At 41.9% G+C, this 12260-nt stretch overlaps 3 protein-coding genes across 3 annotated transcripts; 1 reads left to right on the forward strand and 2 right to left on the reverse strand.

The window, feature by feature from the left end:
• Window positions 1-155: 155 nt before the first annotated feature.
• On the forward strand, window positions 156-2819 carry mul3 (mitochondrial E3 ubiquitin protein ligase 3). The gene is made up of 5 exons (XM_010742160.3): window positions 156-243; window positions 352-470; window positions 544-631; window positions 727-847; window positions 929-2819. The coding sequence occupies exons 2-5, from the start codon at window positions 354-356 to the stop codon at window positions 1425-1427; spliced, it is 825 nt and encodes a 274-aa protein (XP_010740462.2). The 5' UTR covers window positions 156-243; window positions 352-353; the 3' UTR covers window positions 1428-2819.
• On the reverse strand, window positions 1677-7825 carry eif2b5 (eukaryotic translation initiation factor 2B, subunit 5 epsilon). The gene is made up of 16 exons (XM_010742162.3): window positions 7622-7825; window positions 7268-7392; window positions 6998-7183; window positions 6732-6909; window positions 6573-6653; window positions 6415-6492; window positions 6021-6333; window positions 5762-5907; window positions 5276-5420; window positions 5086-5187; window positions 4876-4977; window positions 4365-4455; window positions 4163-4286; window positions 3939-4064; window positions 3678-3788; window positions 1677-2811 (listed from the first exon to the last, which is right to left on the reverse strand). The coding sequence occupies exons 1-16, from the start codon at window positions 7778-7780 to the stop codon at window positions 2749-2751; spliced, it is 2130 nt and encodes a 709-aa protein (XP_010740464.2). The 5' UTR covers window positions 7781-7825; the 3' UTR covers window positions 1677-2748.
• Window positions 7826-8697: 872 nt separating this feature from the next.
• On the reverse strand, window positions 8698-12128 carry LOC104927965 (crystallin J1A-like). The gene is made up of 10 exons (XM_019257204.2): window positions 12005-12128; window positions 11332-11398; window positions 10876-11052; window positions 10373-10471; window positions 10176-10268; window positions 9934-10090; window positions 9574-9689; window positions 9380-9457; window positions 9073-9212; window positions 8698-8994 (listed from the first exon to the last, which is right to left on the reverse strand). The coding sequence occupies exons 2-10, from the start codon at window positions 11396-11398 to the stop codon at window positions 8896-8898; spliced, it is 1026 nt and encodes a 341-aa protein (XP_019112749.1). The 5' UTR covers window positions 12005-12128; the 3' UTR covers window positions 8698-8895.
• Between the last annotated feature and the right edge of the window lie 132 nt (window positions 12129-12260).

Genomic DNA, 12260 nt, shown 5'->3' on the forward strand with positions numbered 1-12260 from the left:
AGGAGTCTGGGCTGGAGCAGACACAAACACGTTGCTGATGCTGCACAGTGTGTGGGGTCAACAGGACTCTGCTGCCCCCTGCTGGTCAAAAAGAGCACTAGGAAAAAAACATGCCTATTTCCTATTGGCTGATTACACAAGACGTAACCTGGTGCAAACAAGGAAATGAAACCAACATATTGAATCTGAGGCGTTTGTTTCGATTTGTGTGACTTCATTCCTCATGACTCAGAGATTTAGCAGGTGAGTTTGGTTCATTTATCTGTCCTTCATGTAACGATTGCCCTAAAAACACACCACATACTTCTGCTTTGATACTTACCATGTGTTTACTTTGACCTGCGCTGACAGACATGAGTGACTTTTCTGTACACCCGCTGGTTCTGATCGGTGTCGGGTCCAGCTTCGCCTTCTCTAGCCTGTTCTACCATTTATACCAAGAAAAGAAGAAAGAGTTGATCAAGCTGAAGGTAGGAACATTATTGTTTTGAGTATTAATGCAGCTGTAGTGTTTATCTGAGAGCTTTTTATTTCTGTTTTTAGGAAATACCTGTTTTCAAGCCTGATCAACATCTGGTCAGAGTCCTGAAATCATCTCCTCACAAGAGACTTCAGTATGTTGCTGTAGAAGGTACACACTAGAATTGGCATTTTTGTACATGTAGTTTTGAATGTGGTCCGTCAAGGAGATAAGGAGTTACAGGTTTCCTTCATGTCTGTTTGCAGGTCTGGTCCAGGCACATGGGGAGCCACTGGCCAGCCAGTTTGTCCCACGATGCTTTGGTGTGGTTCAGAAGATCGCAGTGGAGGAGCACTGGAAATACTGGAACTCCCTCAGCCGGACATGGTACATTAGACTGCAGAATAAAAGTAAGAATGTATCTTTATCAATCTACTTGCTTTTTAATGAGTTTGATTACTTTTCCAGGAATTCTCGGACAACAAACAGAAAAGAGACCAACAATTCCGTGCCTTTCAGTCTGGTCAGCCCTGGAGACTACATCACTGACTTGTATGTGAAGGTCCAGAACCCTCTGGAAGCCTCTGGGTCTTACCTGGAGAGAGTTTACTACAAAGTAAGACGCGTTGAGGAAAGCTTGTCGAACCTGGTGCTGCAGGGCATCAGCGGGGAGAGACCTGTGGCAATGGAGGAGAGCGAGGAGCTGCTGCGGGTCGGGAGCATCCTGACTGGTTTTGGTGAGGTGGTGCTGGAGGGGGGGAAGGTGATGAGGATACAGGCCCCGCAGAATGGCCGCAAGTATATCCTGGTGGCCACTGACCACAGGAGCTTCATAGACAGCCATGAGAGATCAGCCAGCATGTGGAAGACGCTGACTGCTGCCACTGGCATCACAGGGGCTTCTCTTCTAGCCGCCACCATTTATGGATTGGTGGGAAAAAGGGACGATAAATCAAAGTCGGCTTGAAGATGCAGATGCTGCAAACATACCTTTAAAAGTCATGTCACTGCTTGTTTGAGTTCCTGATACTGCCTCGGGTGTTTTATCTAAGATTCCATAACACCGTCCTGATCCAGATGACTCGGTTGCATGTTTAGATTTGTTTCTGTTTCACCATTCTTGTCATGATGCAGCAAAAAACACAAAAGGTCGCAGCAACAGTTGGTCTCATTTAGACAAATGTTATTTTGTGTTTTCTGAAATGTTTTTTTTTATATATTTTGTGTTTTATCCAGAGTTAACAGAGCCTTTCTGTCTAAACAGTGTTTAGACACTCCTCATAGATCTTACAGTGTACAGACATCCAACTGTTTCAGCCTAAAAGCCATCATGAGTTTCTTCTGCAGTCACAGGGACATTGTTATTATCATCCATCCATCCATCCGTTATCTGTAACCACTTATCCTCTTTAGGGCCACGGTGGGGCTGGAGCCTATCCCAGCTGACTTAGGGTGAGAGGCAGGATACACACTGGACAAGTTGCCAGTTCATCACAGGGCGTTCACACTCACATTCACGCCTACCAGTTATTCAGCGCATGTCTTTGGAAAGAACATGCAAACGCCACACAGCTTACCTATCACTGCACCGTTATTACACGTTATCATGATTGTTATTATTGATTCATATTGTGTGACAAGTGATGAAACACCTGAGGATCATGCATTAAATGCAGTATATTTGACTTTATGAGGTTGATTATACTTTTTAAAAGGGAACATTTTATTTTTCTAATGAACTTGTATTTTTGTCATTTAGGATATAATCAGTTATGTGTTGTCAAGTTTCTGGTCATCATGACCCGTCCGGATGGAATTCCAGTTTAAGATGATTTATACAGTATAAAATTAGCAGATAATCTTCTACCTCTACCACCTTTATGTTTTTACTCTATTGTTTCAGCTTGTAGGGAAAAGGGAAACGAACACTGTTGTACGCAATTTGTTTTAAAGGTGATGGGTTCAGTCTTATTAAAAACCTCAACAGTTTTAACTTGAGTGAGTCATTTCGTGTTGTTGACGTTAAAGAGACAGATGATAGTTCTACATATTTCCAAGTGGTCAGTAGGTCTTTTCTTCTTTATTTGGATATTGACATTCAGAGCACACAGCCCTTACATGACACTGAACTGTGTGATAAAATGTGTCAGTGTGAGCTGTACAGAGAAGATCCTGATGGATATAAGAGGGAGAAAGCTGCTGCACAGGCTGCCAACTGCTTGAATCCCTTTATTCACACAACAGTTTTCAAGTTTCAGAGTCATCTTTGTCCTTTTAAGTGCTCCTCTTTATTCCCCTTCCTCCTCTGAAGACTCCTCGGCCTCCTCCAACCACTGGATGAACTTCTGAAGCTGTGGGGGAAAAAAAAAAAACACAGAACAGGGGTGTGAGGAATTCAGCATGGATTATCTGTCTGCAAGGGAAATGTAAAAAAAAAGAAAAGAAAGAAAAGACTTAAACAATAAAAACAAAATATTAAAGTCAACTGAGACATTTCTAAATTTGGCTGCGATGTTTAATCACATGTAAAATGTGAATTAAGGGTGTGCTATGGACTTTGTCAAATATACAGCGAGAGACACTGGTGCATAGACCTCTTGGATTATAGTTGATACCAATCGTTGTTTCACTAAAACAATTTTACAGTGTTACAGCGCAGCAGCTTCTGTCATTATTCCCTTTAGCGTCCTCTTCCTCTTCATTTCTGAATATCATTTATTCCTTACCTAAAGACCTTCAGCATTAGCAATGAATTGAGCAAACCTGTCTTGCCATAAGCAATGCACTAATTTTTCTGCATTGAAAGAGTGGATGAACAATTTGTGTTGTATTTATTGAACTCCCTCTACTGGTATTTTAAACTAACTCAATGTGATCCACACTGACATGTTTCACTCCTCTTGTGCTGTCTTTTTACCAAACCACCTGACCATCAAGGTCTATTTCCGTATTTTAAAACCTGTTACCCAGCATATTTCAGGTGTATGTACAATTACTTATTACATTCAAGCTTGTGAAAGAAAAAAAATATAAATTGAAAAAATTTAAAACTCCCATCCTTCTTTGGTCAAATTTCTTTTTTGGTTGAACAGTTTCCTGTTTGCCATTCTTAATGTGGTTAGTCTATCCAATGTCTGTCTGAGGGAAGGCAACTTATTGCTTGGGAGTCGAAGGGAGAGGGCGTAGGGGTCAGATTCGAGTTGGATTGTGTACCTACCCCCTGGTTCTTGCGGAGTTGTCTGCTCTTGTCTGTAGTGGCTCCCTGGGAGAACCAGCGCAGTATGATCTCCTCCTCTAAGATCTCCAGCTGGTACATGTTCATCAGGACCTAGAAGTAAGAATACCAGGCTGGATGAATGTAACGTAAACTGCAGAATTACGTGTATCCTGATAAACATCTTTTCTTGTATCCCGAGTTCATCTTTGGTAAGAGTCAGCAGATTACTGAGTGTAAATGGTTGTGCTGGTTGAACCTGACCTTGACCATAGCAGGCCAGTGACTCTCCTGCTCTAGGAAGTGCTCCTCAAAGGCAGACAGGCAGTCCAGATGGTCCTGTGCTCGCTTCACGTAGTTCTTAAACACAGGTGCCCATTTCTTCAGTAACTAAGAGGAGGATAAAAACAAACAGTAACACCTTGAGATATTTATTTCTACCATGTACACTAACAAGAATGTGCACAAAAACCCCAAAACATATTTACAGGTAGGAGCAGAGCAACGTATTGTGACGCGGTGAGCTGTGGGCCCTGCTGCTGGAAAGGGTACTCCAGCACCACTCTGGTTAAAATCTGCATCACCTCCTTCAGAGTGATATTATAAGCGTACCTGAAGAGAAACAGTGTGTCAAACTGAATGTGTGAAAACTTTTTAAAAAGGAAAAGGTAGAATTAGGTTCCTCCTTACTTAAGAGAGTTGATCTCAAGTACAAGATTGTCACAGCTGATGTTTTCCTCCAAACCTCTCTGCAGAGTCCCCAGCACCTCCATATGGAACACTACACATAAACGCACCAAAGAACAAGAGTCAGAAAGGAGGACGTATACAGTATAACCCTATTTAGCCTTTTACATCCTTCTACAGAAGCAGCAGAGTCCACCATATCCAGAACAGACAAACTGAACATTGACTATATCTGTGTTTTTCAGGCATTTCTTCGACTACACCACTAGATGCTGCCAAATCCTACACACTGGTCCATTAAGTGATGACTATATTGCATGGTTGTATTTAGCATATTTGTAACACACTGGTTAATTATCTAATTTCCTGATGTGCTGTCTGAAATTCACACTCAAGTCTTCTATTAATATTGTGAGAGTAATGAGATTAATCATTATTGTTGGTATTTTCTATGTTTGGCCAGTAGGGGGGCGGTCGTTTGTGTTCACAGACAGGTGAAAGGAGCAGCTCTCACCTTTGACATCGTCCATCTCAGGCGAGGGGATCACTGGATCATCAGGACCATCAGGCTCGCTGTCCTCACTTTCACTCTCAGGGTCAGGGTTCAACACCAAACCTGTGGCATAACAAAGAAAAGTCAGGCTGCTGGGATACAAACTACAACAACAGTTTTAAGGACTCTATGATAAACATTATTAACTAGTCAACTAAACTGCTCTCCTACCCCAGAGACACTGTGACAGCTCTTCATCCTCTGTGTCATCCAGACTGCTGGCCTTCCACATGTACCCCTTTCCCTCTGCTCCAACCTCTGCTGGGTTGAATACTGGAGGGCAGAAGAGAACACAGCTCATTAACATCGTCATTTAACCTTTGTTTGTTCATTCATATGACAGCAGACAATCAATACACACCTTTCAGTTTGATTTTGTCTTTACTCTGACCAACCTCTGCATCGTCACTCAAGAATTCATCATCGTCCTCCTCCTCCTCCTCATCTGGGTGGTGCATGGACACTACAGTTCCCTCGGGAAGAGAGACGTTTGGTCCAATCACCACCTTGAAAAAAGTTCACATCAATTTGACTGATGAGATAGACATTACATAAAAAGAAGTTCTGCATTAACATTTGTTTGATCTCACTATCAGAGTATCAGTTAAAGTAAAGTGGTTGATAGATCAGTTAGAGGTTAATCACTGCAATGAGCTGCTGCTGTGCTGAAAAGAGTTCAACTGTTCATTTCAGTGGATTCAATTGAAGTTTTCCATTTAAAGATACAGGATGCAAGAAGTTGAAATGTAAGGTGAAAGCAGTCAGGTTGATGAATGTTAGCTCAAGTGGAAGCACATCTTTAACACAGTAATAAAGAATAAATGCTTATAATGCATGCACTGCTTACATTATACGCCAGGACACACTGCTTATTCAGCGTCACGCCTTCTTTGACCTCAGCCTTGTCGCAGACCACAGACTGGCTGATCACCACGTTGCTGGCAATGTGAACATTATTCCAGATGTAGGCATGGTCCAAGTTTACATTGTCACCTGTTGCAATAAAAAGGGGACTGTTATTACACACTTATATATGATCTCTTACTTTCAAATACACACAAACTGGCACTTTTAGTTTAGTGGGTGCTGCTGGTCAGGGAGCTCACCGATGGTGCAGTTGTTACCGATGACACTGTTAGAAATATTACAGTTAGCGCCAATGCTAGTGTCGCAGCCAATGAGAACGTTCTCCTCCATCTGGCTGCCGTGGCCCAGGCTCACTCCGGACCCTCTGTAGACGTTATGCCGAGAATACGTGCAGCTCCGTCCCTCCTGGTCCACAAAGTTAGCCTCGGGAGTGAGGGGGTAGACCCACCGCCGCACAATGTCCGACGACACTGAATCATACATGAGGAGGTTGGACACTCGGACACCGTAGCCATCCTTGGTGACATGCATGTGTATCTGGTTCCCCAGAATCTGAAGAGAAATTCAATAAATTATGGCTTAGGCTGCACTAAAATGGTATTTATAGCACAAGATTACAAACTTCCTACCTACCTCTTCATTGACCAACATCCCTCTGACAAAGTCATTCCTGGTTTGATAGTCAAAATTGTCAGTGAAGAGCTCAGCAACCTAAAAAAAAATGAGGAAAACTCTTGTTACTTCAATCAGCAATGATGAGTACAACAGCTTGTCTCTGTTTGGAAACTAACCTGCGGGGAGCAGATACTGATATGACTGTCCAGGAGATCGTGTCTGATTTCAAACTCATCACTTCCGCTGTGGAAAATGTTCTGCGAAACAAACAGTGACTGTCATTCATCGATCCAAAGTACCCCGAGTCTATGACAGATACCGTGTTAAACTCTTACCATGGGGAACTGTAGCCTCTTCAGCCCTTGTGTTTTCTGGTAATGTAAAATCCTCTGGCTCTTGCCGTCCATAGCAACGATAACATCATCCTCCTCACAGCGGGACCTGTGACCCGGCGACGATTCCTTGAAGATCATCGTCATCACGGAGATGTTCTTCTCCACCTTTCGACGATGCCTGCGCACAACAAAACAACATGGTATTTAGAGGAACGTGTCACTGATCATAGCATTTCTCTTGACGATATTAAAATATCAGATCTCACCTGTGCTCCTGCACTGCCTGACTGATGTCAATATTGGACACAACGTCTCCGTAAACCAACACAAAGTCCGAGCGCACAAGAGACTTTGCGTCGACATCCCTGAGCACATCCCCTAAGGAGCGGTACATTTCTGAGGTGATGATGTGGACTGTGTTTGGAGAGGTGGGTCGACACCACTTGGACTTCCTGTGTCAGACACAGTGACAAGGTCAGGATCTTTAACTGGGACCAGTTTGTACAGATGATACACATGGCGTTAGTGTAACTCACTGCAGGTGTTCCTTTATTTTACTGGACATCCAGCAGCAGAAGACAAATGTCTCCTGCACCCCGGTGGACGTGAGGAACTCCAGGGTGTAGTCGATCATGGCAACGTTACCCAGAGGCAGCAGCGCCTGTCACCGGCGACAATGTGACAGATGTCGGGGGTGAAACAACAGTACAGACTAACGGAGGAAACTCAAAATCAGACCCGAAACATTATTAAATAAAATCAACACAGCAGCCCAAGCCAAGAGCCTACGGGTTACATGTCTGTCTGTGTTTGACGGTGTCATGAGTGTCAGTGTTTACAGCATGGACAGCATCCATTAGCGGTCCCGTTAGCTTAGCTCGCTGCCTTACCCGCGGCTGGTCTTTGGTCACCGGGAAAAACCTCCGGTTGAAGCTGTCAGCCACCAGCACAGCTTGCAGAGGCTGCTCCTCTTCTTCCTGCTCCCCAGCACCTTTTCTACCCGAAAGGCCAGAGCCCGAACGACTCTGTTTGCCTCCTTTAGCAGCCATGTTTGCCTCACAAGCGCTAACTCAACTGTGTCGTCAGAAATGTCTACGGTAGCTGCGGTGGGACAATCTCATCGTCGCATTTTGTTCGCAAAAGTAGGTTTGAGAAGTGCGTTTGTTTGTTTTTGTGTCAGTGGTTTGATTCAATTAATCATTTCATTTGTCTTTTTGGTAATTACAGAAATCAATTTAATGAAACTACAAACATGGCTGTAGTCAGAATACCAGCTCAAGTTCAAGTCTAGAAAAATGGAAAAAATTAAGAATAAGCATGGAGCATGGAAAAGGGGAAAATGGAGACAAAAAAAAAACAAAATAGTTTTTGACTATCAATTGCATAGCATCACTGTGACATTTAAAACAGAATAAACAATATAAGTTAAAATAAATATTTTTAGCAAAAGAAAAAACAACTATTAGACATTGTTTCATCTATTGTATTTTGTGCAAATTAAGATAACAAAATATAAAAAATGTTCCTACAAAAATATTAAGTGTCCATGTAAAAAAAATGTTTGTGAGGTGCTTTCTTATATCAGCATCCAAAAATCACCTAGAATCCATATTTTATTAATTTTTTATAATACAAAGATTTCTTATTTCCTAATCTTATTCATAATAGTGTTTATCACAGATTTTCAAAGCTTTGTGCTTTTCTATTTTATGAAAGGGGTCAGACCAGAAATACTCTGATGATGGGCTGAGGTTTTTAAGTTTGTCTTGTCTGCTCTTTGGTCACCATATTCACTAAAAATGTTAATCTGCAGTCAGTATACACAAAGTGATCTGTAACTAAAACATATTCAAGAACCCCATTTGAAAAAGTAAACATGTTTAAAATGTGTATTGTTTCTCTCTGTGGACGTATACTGTATGCATGAGTTTTCTTTTTACAACTAATAACACAGGAACTTCTCTGGTCAGATTTTTTATGAATCACTTTATTGCAGAAAGACTCAGCTATTAAACATCTGAACAACATGTTTAACTCAAACAGAGACAAAGACTTCTGGCTCTTGCCGTCCAATAGTTTAGACAAGAACCTTCATTAACTGTTCTGTGAAAGCTCCACAGTTTTTCATTTTGTTTAACGCATTACACTGCCAGAAACAGATGAACTACTGGTGGTGTTTGGTTATCTTCTTGGCATGCTCCAACACTGCGTCATAACACAGAGTTTTAGATCTCCAGGAAGCTGGAATTCCCTCAAGTCCAATCTGTGAGTATTAGAATAATTTATTTTATAAATAGAGGCATAATATTAAATATAATAAATATACAATTAGCACACATACCTGAGCCCCAAGACAGGCTCCAATGAAGGACCCTCTGCTACAGGTGCATCCCCCACAGCTCATGGTGTCTTTGACAGCCTGCTCATATTGCTTAGCTGTCAGGACTCCATGCAGCGCTGCTTGGAACGCACCTGGCAAACCTGAAAGAACATCAGCACCAGATGTGAATGAGATGAAGGCATTTTAACTGGTCTCAAGATTTTGTCTTGTAAACGACAGACAGCATTACAGATAGCACTCAGTTACTGAACTTTGCTTATTGGTAGTATGAATAATAAAGGAGGTAAATAAATAAACGAGCATATACCTCATGCATTTGTAAACACAGTGGGCATTAGCTCCTGAGGAGTCTTTGATAAATTCTCCTTCACCTGATGAATGTGCCCTGGAATCAATCAGAAAAAACACGTAAGAGATCATGTCAGATTATTAAAAACATAGTAATTATTCAGGATATTAAATGATCACAGGATGGAAAACAATACTGCAGGTTTCACATACCAATGACTGCTTTGTCCAGATCCTGAGGCTGCTTCCTCTTTGGGTCATTGAGCTGAGCGAGCACTGAGTCCAATGCTTTTGGATCAGGACCATTCAGGATGAAATACTCCAGGAACCTGGAAAAATCAGTCAATGTACAAGTACAGTATTTTAGTGTTTAATCTTGACAGTAGACATCTGAGAGCTAAAAGAAAATAAGTGGAAATACAGAGGAGGCATGACATTGCAACTTTTTACAGTATATCACAGTATTTTCAGTGAGTATGAAAAGTACACATAGATACCTTCAAGTGTGTAATAAATCATTTTTTTGTCAATTGTTGTTTTAGATCCCCGATTTAGAAATGGACACATACTGACCTTGCAGCTGCCAGAGTCTCTGCCACACATTCATCATTGTTCTGGGTGACACGGACTGCCTGCTCCACTTTTTCCAGCATGTCAGGCTTTCCTGCATAAAAAGCCACTATAGGAGCCAGTTTGGCTATTCCATCAATCTGACAGTCGTTCTCACAGCCTGTGACAAACACACACACACATTAGTTAGAGCTGTTTATCTTAGTTATGTCAAAGTTATTGTCATGAATGTACTGCACGTTTACCCGTCTCCTCTTTGCCCGCATCCACATTCTTCAGGAAGCTCTTCAAACTTGCATGTCTCCATGGTCCTTCAATGGGCAGCTGAGGTCTTGGCCCTGGTGTACACAAGAACAAACACAGCATCATCAGTATTCAGTATCATTGGTAAGAGGTGAATTCATTCTTCAGAAACAACATAAAAGATGGATAGCTTTCCTACCTCCTCTGTCTCTGTAAGGATCATTGACAGGCGTGTCATACTCTGATCCAGGGCCAAAGAACTTCAGTGTGCGTTGCTTCAGATCGTCAACATTTAGCCCTGGACAAACAGATTAATTGACACAAATAAAGCTCATACTGTAAAGACACACAATCAGAATACAGCAGCTATCAAGGCTTTTGCATTTTTGACCAGCCGAAAAAAATACTTTTTTCATTGACATCATTTGTTCTAGCATTTAATTAACCATTGGTGAGTTATTTTACTACTTTCTTAAGCGAGGGTCTAATGTTGGGAGAATTCAGGTGTGATCGTTGGGTATGTCCAGATGTGGAGCTCATCAACTTGCTATTGAGCTGTCTGGAAGTGTCACAGGTCTAATTATAGTTTCTACAATGGTGGGAAGTATATGCTTGGTAACAAAACCTACTGTCAACAACCACCTTTTTGTCAAATAGCATGCACCACATTTAAAACTCAACAACATAATCGACAAAGACTACCTCCACATTCAGACAAGGACTCCAGCAGGACAAACGCCTGGTCCCCGTAGCAGCTCTGCTTGCCCATCTGCCTCCTGTAGAAAGGGTTGAATGATTCAGAGCAGAACTCAGGGTTTGGGTGCTGAGCCAGAATCCCCTGCAGCTTCTGGAGGTCGTACACCCAGTGGAGGGGCTGTGCTGTAGGGGACGAGACATTCGGTCAATTTAATTACGATTCGAACCAGTAGTCCAGTGAATTTAAATGGCTGACTGAGGACAGAAAATAGTAAAAAATTAGAACCTCAGCAGAAATTGCTTTCTGTTAAGATGTTCTGTCAGAATTTTGTGACAAAGGACATCCTTCTGAAAATTACACTGTTATGGCTTTATGACTATTAAAACAGGCGGTAGGGCAAAGAAACACGACTTAAGACTTTAATATGACACTACAGTATGAGAGGCATTTACTAATATTACCTGCTGCGTCTGCAACAGCTGATCCTACGATGGCTCCTATCGCTCTGTCGACCAGAGCTGCAGCCATCTGTAAAAAACAATCAAAGTATTATAGGTTATTATTGTAATCAGAACAGAACCGATGGATACACCAAACCAGCTTCTCCCATGTGAGGATCAGCTGCTTGTCTCTTATCATGTTTGTGTTCTGGGGTAAACATAATAGGCCTTATTCACTAAATTCATGATTAATCAAAATAATAATAAGTAATAAAAAAAAAACATTATTAGCTCCAGCCCTGCTTGTACTGGTGACAGGACATTTCTAATATTACAACACATGTGTATCACAGAGTGAACCTCTTCCTCATCAGGTGATCAGTGGCTGGAGGGCAGTTTGATTTATCTGCCCTCTACTCCCTGTCCTGTATTACCTGACGGGATGTGCACAGTGTTTGATAGATTAACAGACATTAGCTAGGTGTCTTTCAGTAGTAACACCTTTAATACCGTTTGACCTGACTTCACTTGACTTGAACGCATCTTTTTTTACCTCTTATTAACTCAAACAATGACCTGGGCTAGGAAACAGTCGCGGTGTAGCAGCACAATGCTATTTGCAATAAGCAATAAGTAAGCTGACATGCTAACTAGTTTTTAGGCATCAACGTAGGCTGACACCGTGAACTCTCACCTTAAACTTCAACTTATAGACCCAGCTCGTACTGCAGTTTATTTCAACGCTCGGTACCTCCTGTGAACGTGTTATGAAAGCTTTTAGCTCTTTAACACCGCCCACAGGAAAGCAACAATGTAACACCGCCCCCCTGCGGCCACCCTCTGAACAGACTGACCACGAGTTACTCCAGTAAATAACTTATTGACAATTTTAAAGCTTCAGAGACAGATACACTTGAATGTTTTTTCATTGCGGCATGTATGTATTAAAG

The sequence above is a fragment of the Larimichthys crocea genome, chromosome X (assembly GCF_000972845.2).
Source record: "Larimichthys crocea isolate SSNF chromosome X, L_crocea_2.0, whole genome shotgun sequence".
Taxonomy (NCBI): domain Eukaryota; kingdom Metazoa; phylum Chordata; class Actinopteri; family Sciaenidae; genus Larimichthys; species Larimichthys crocea.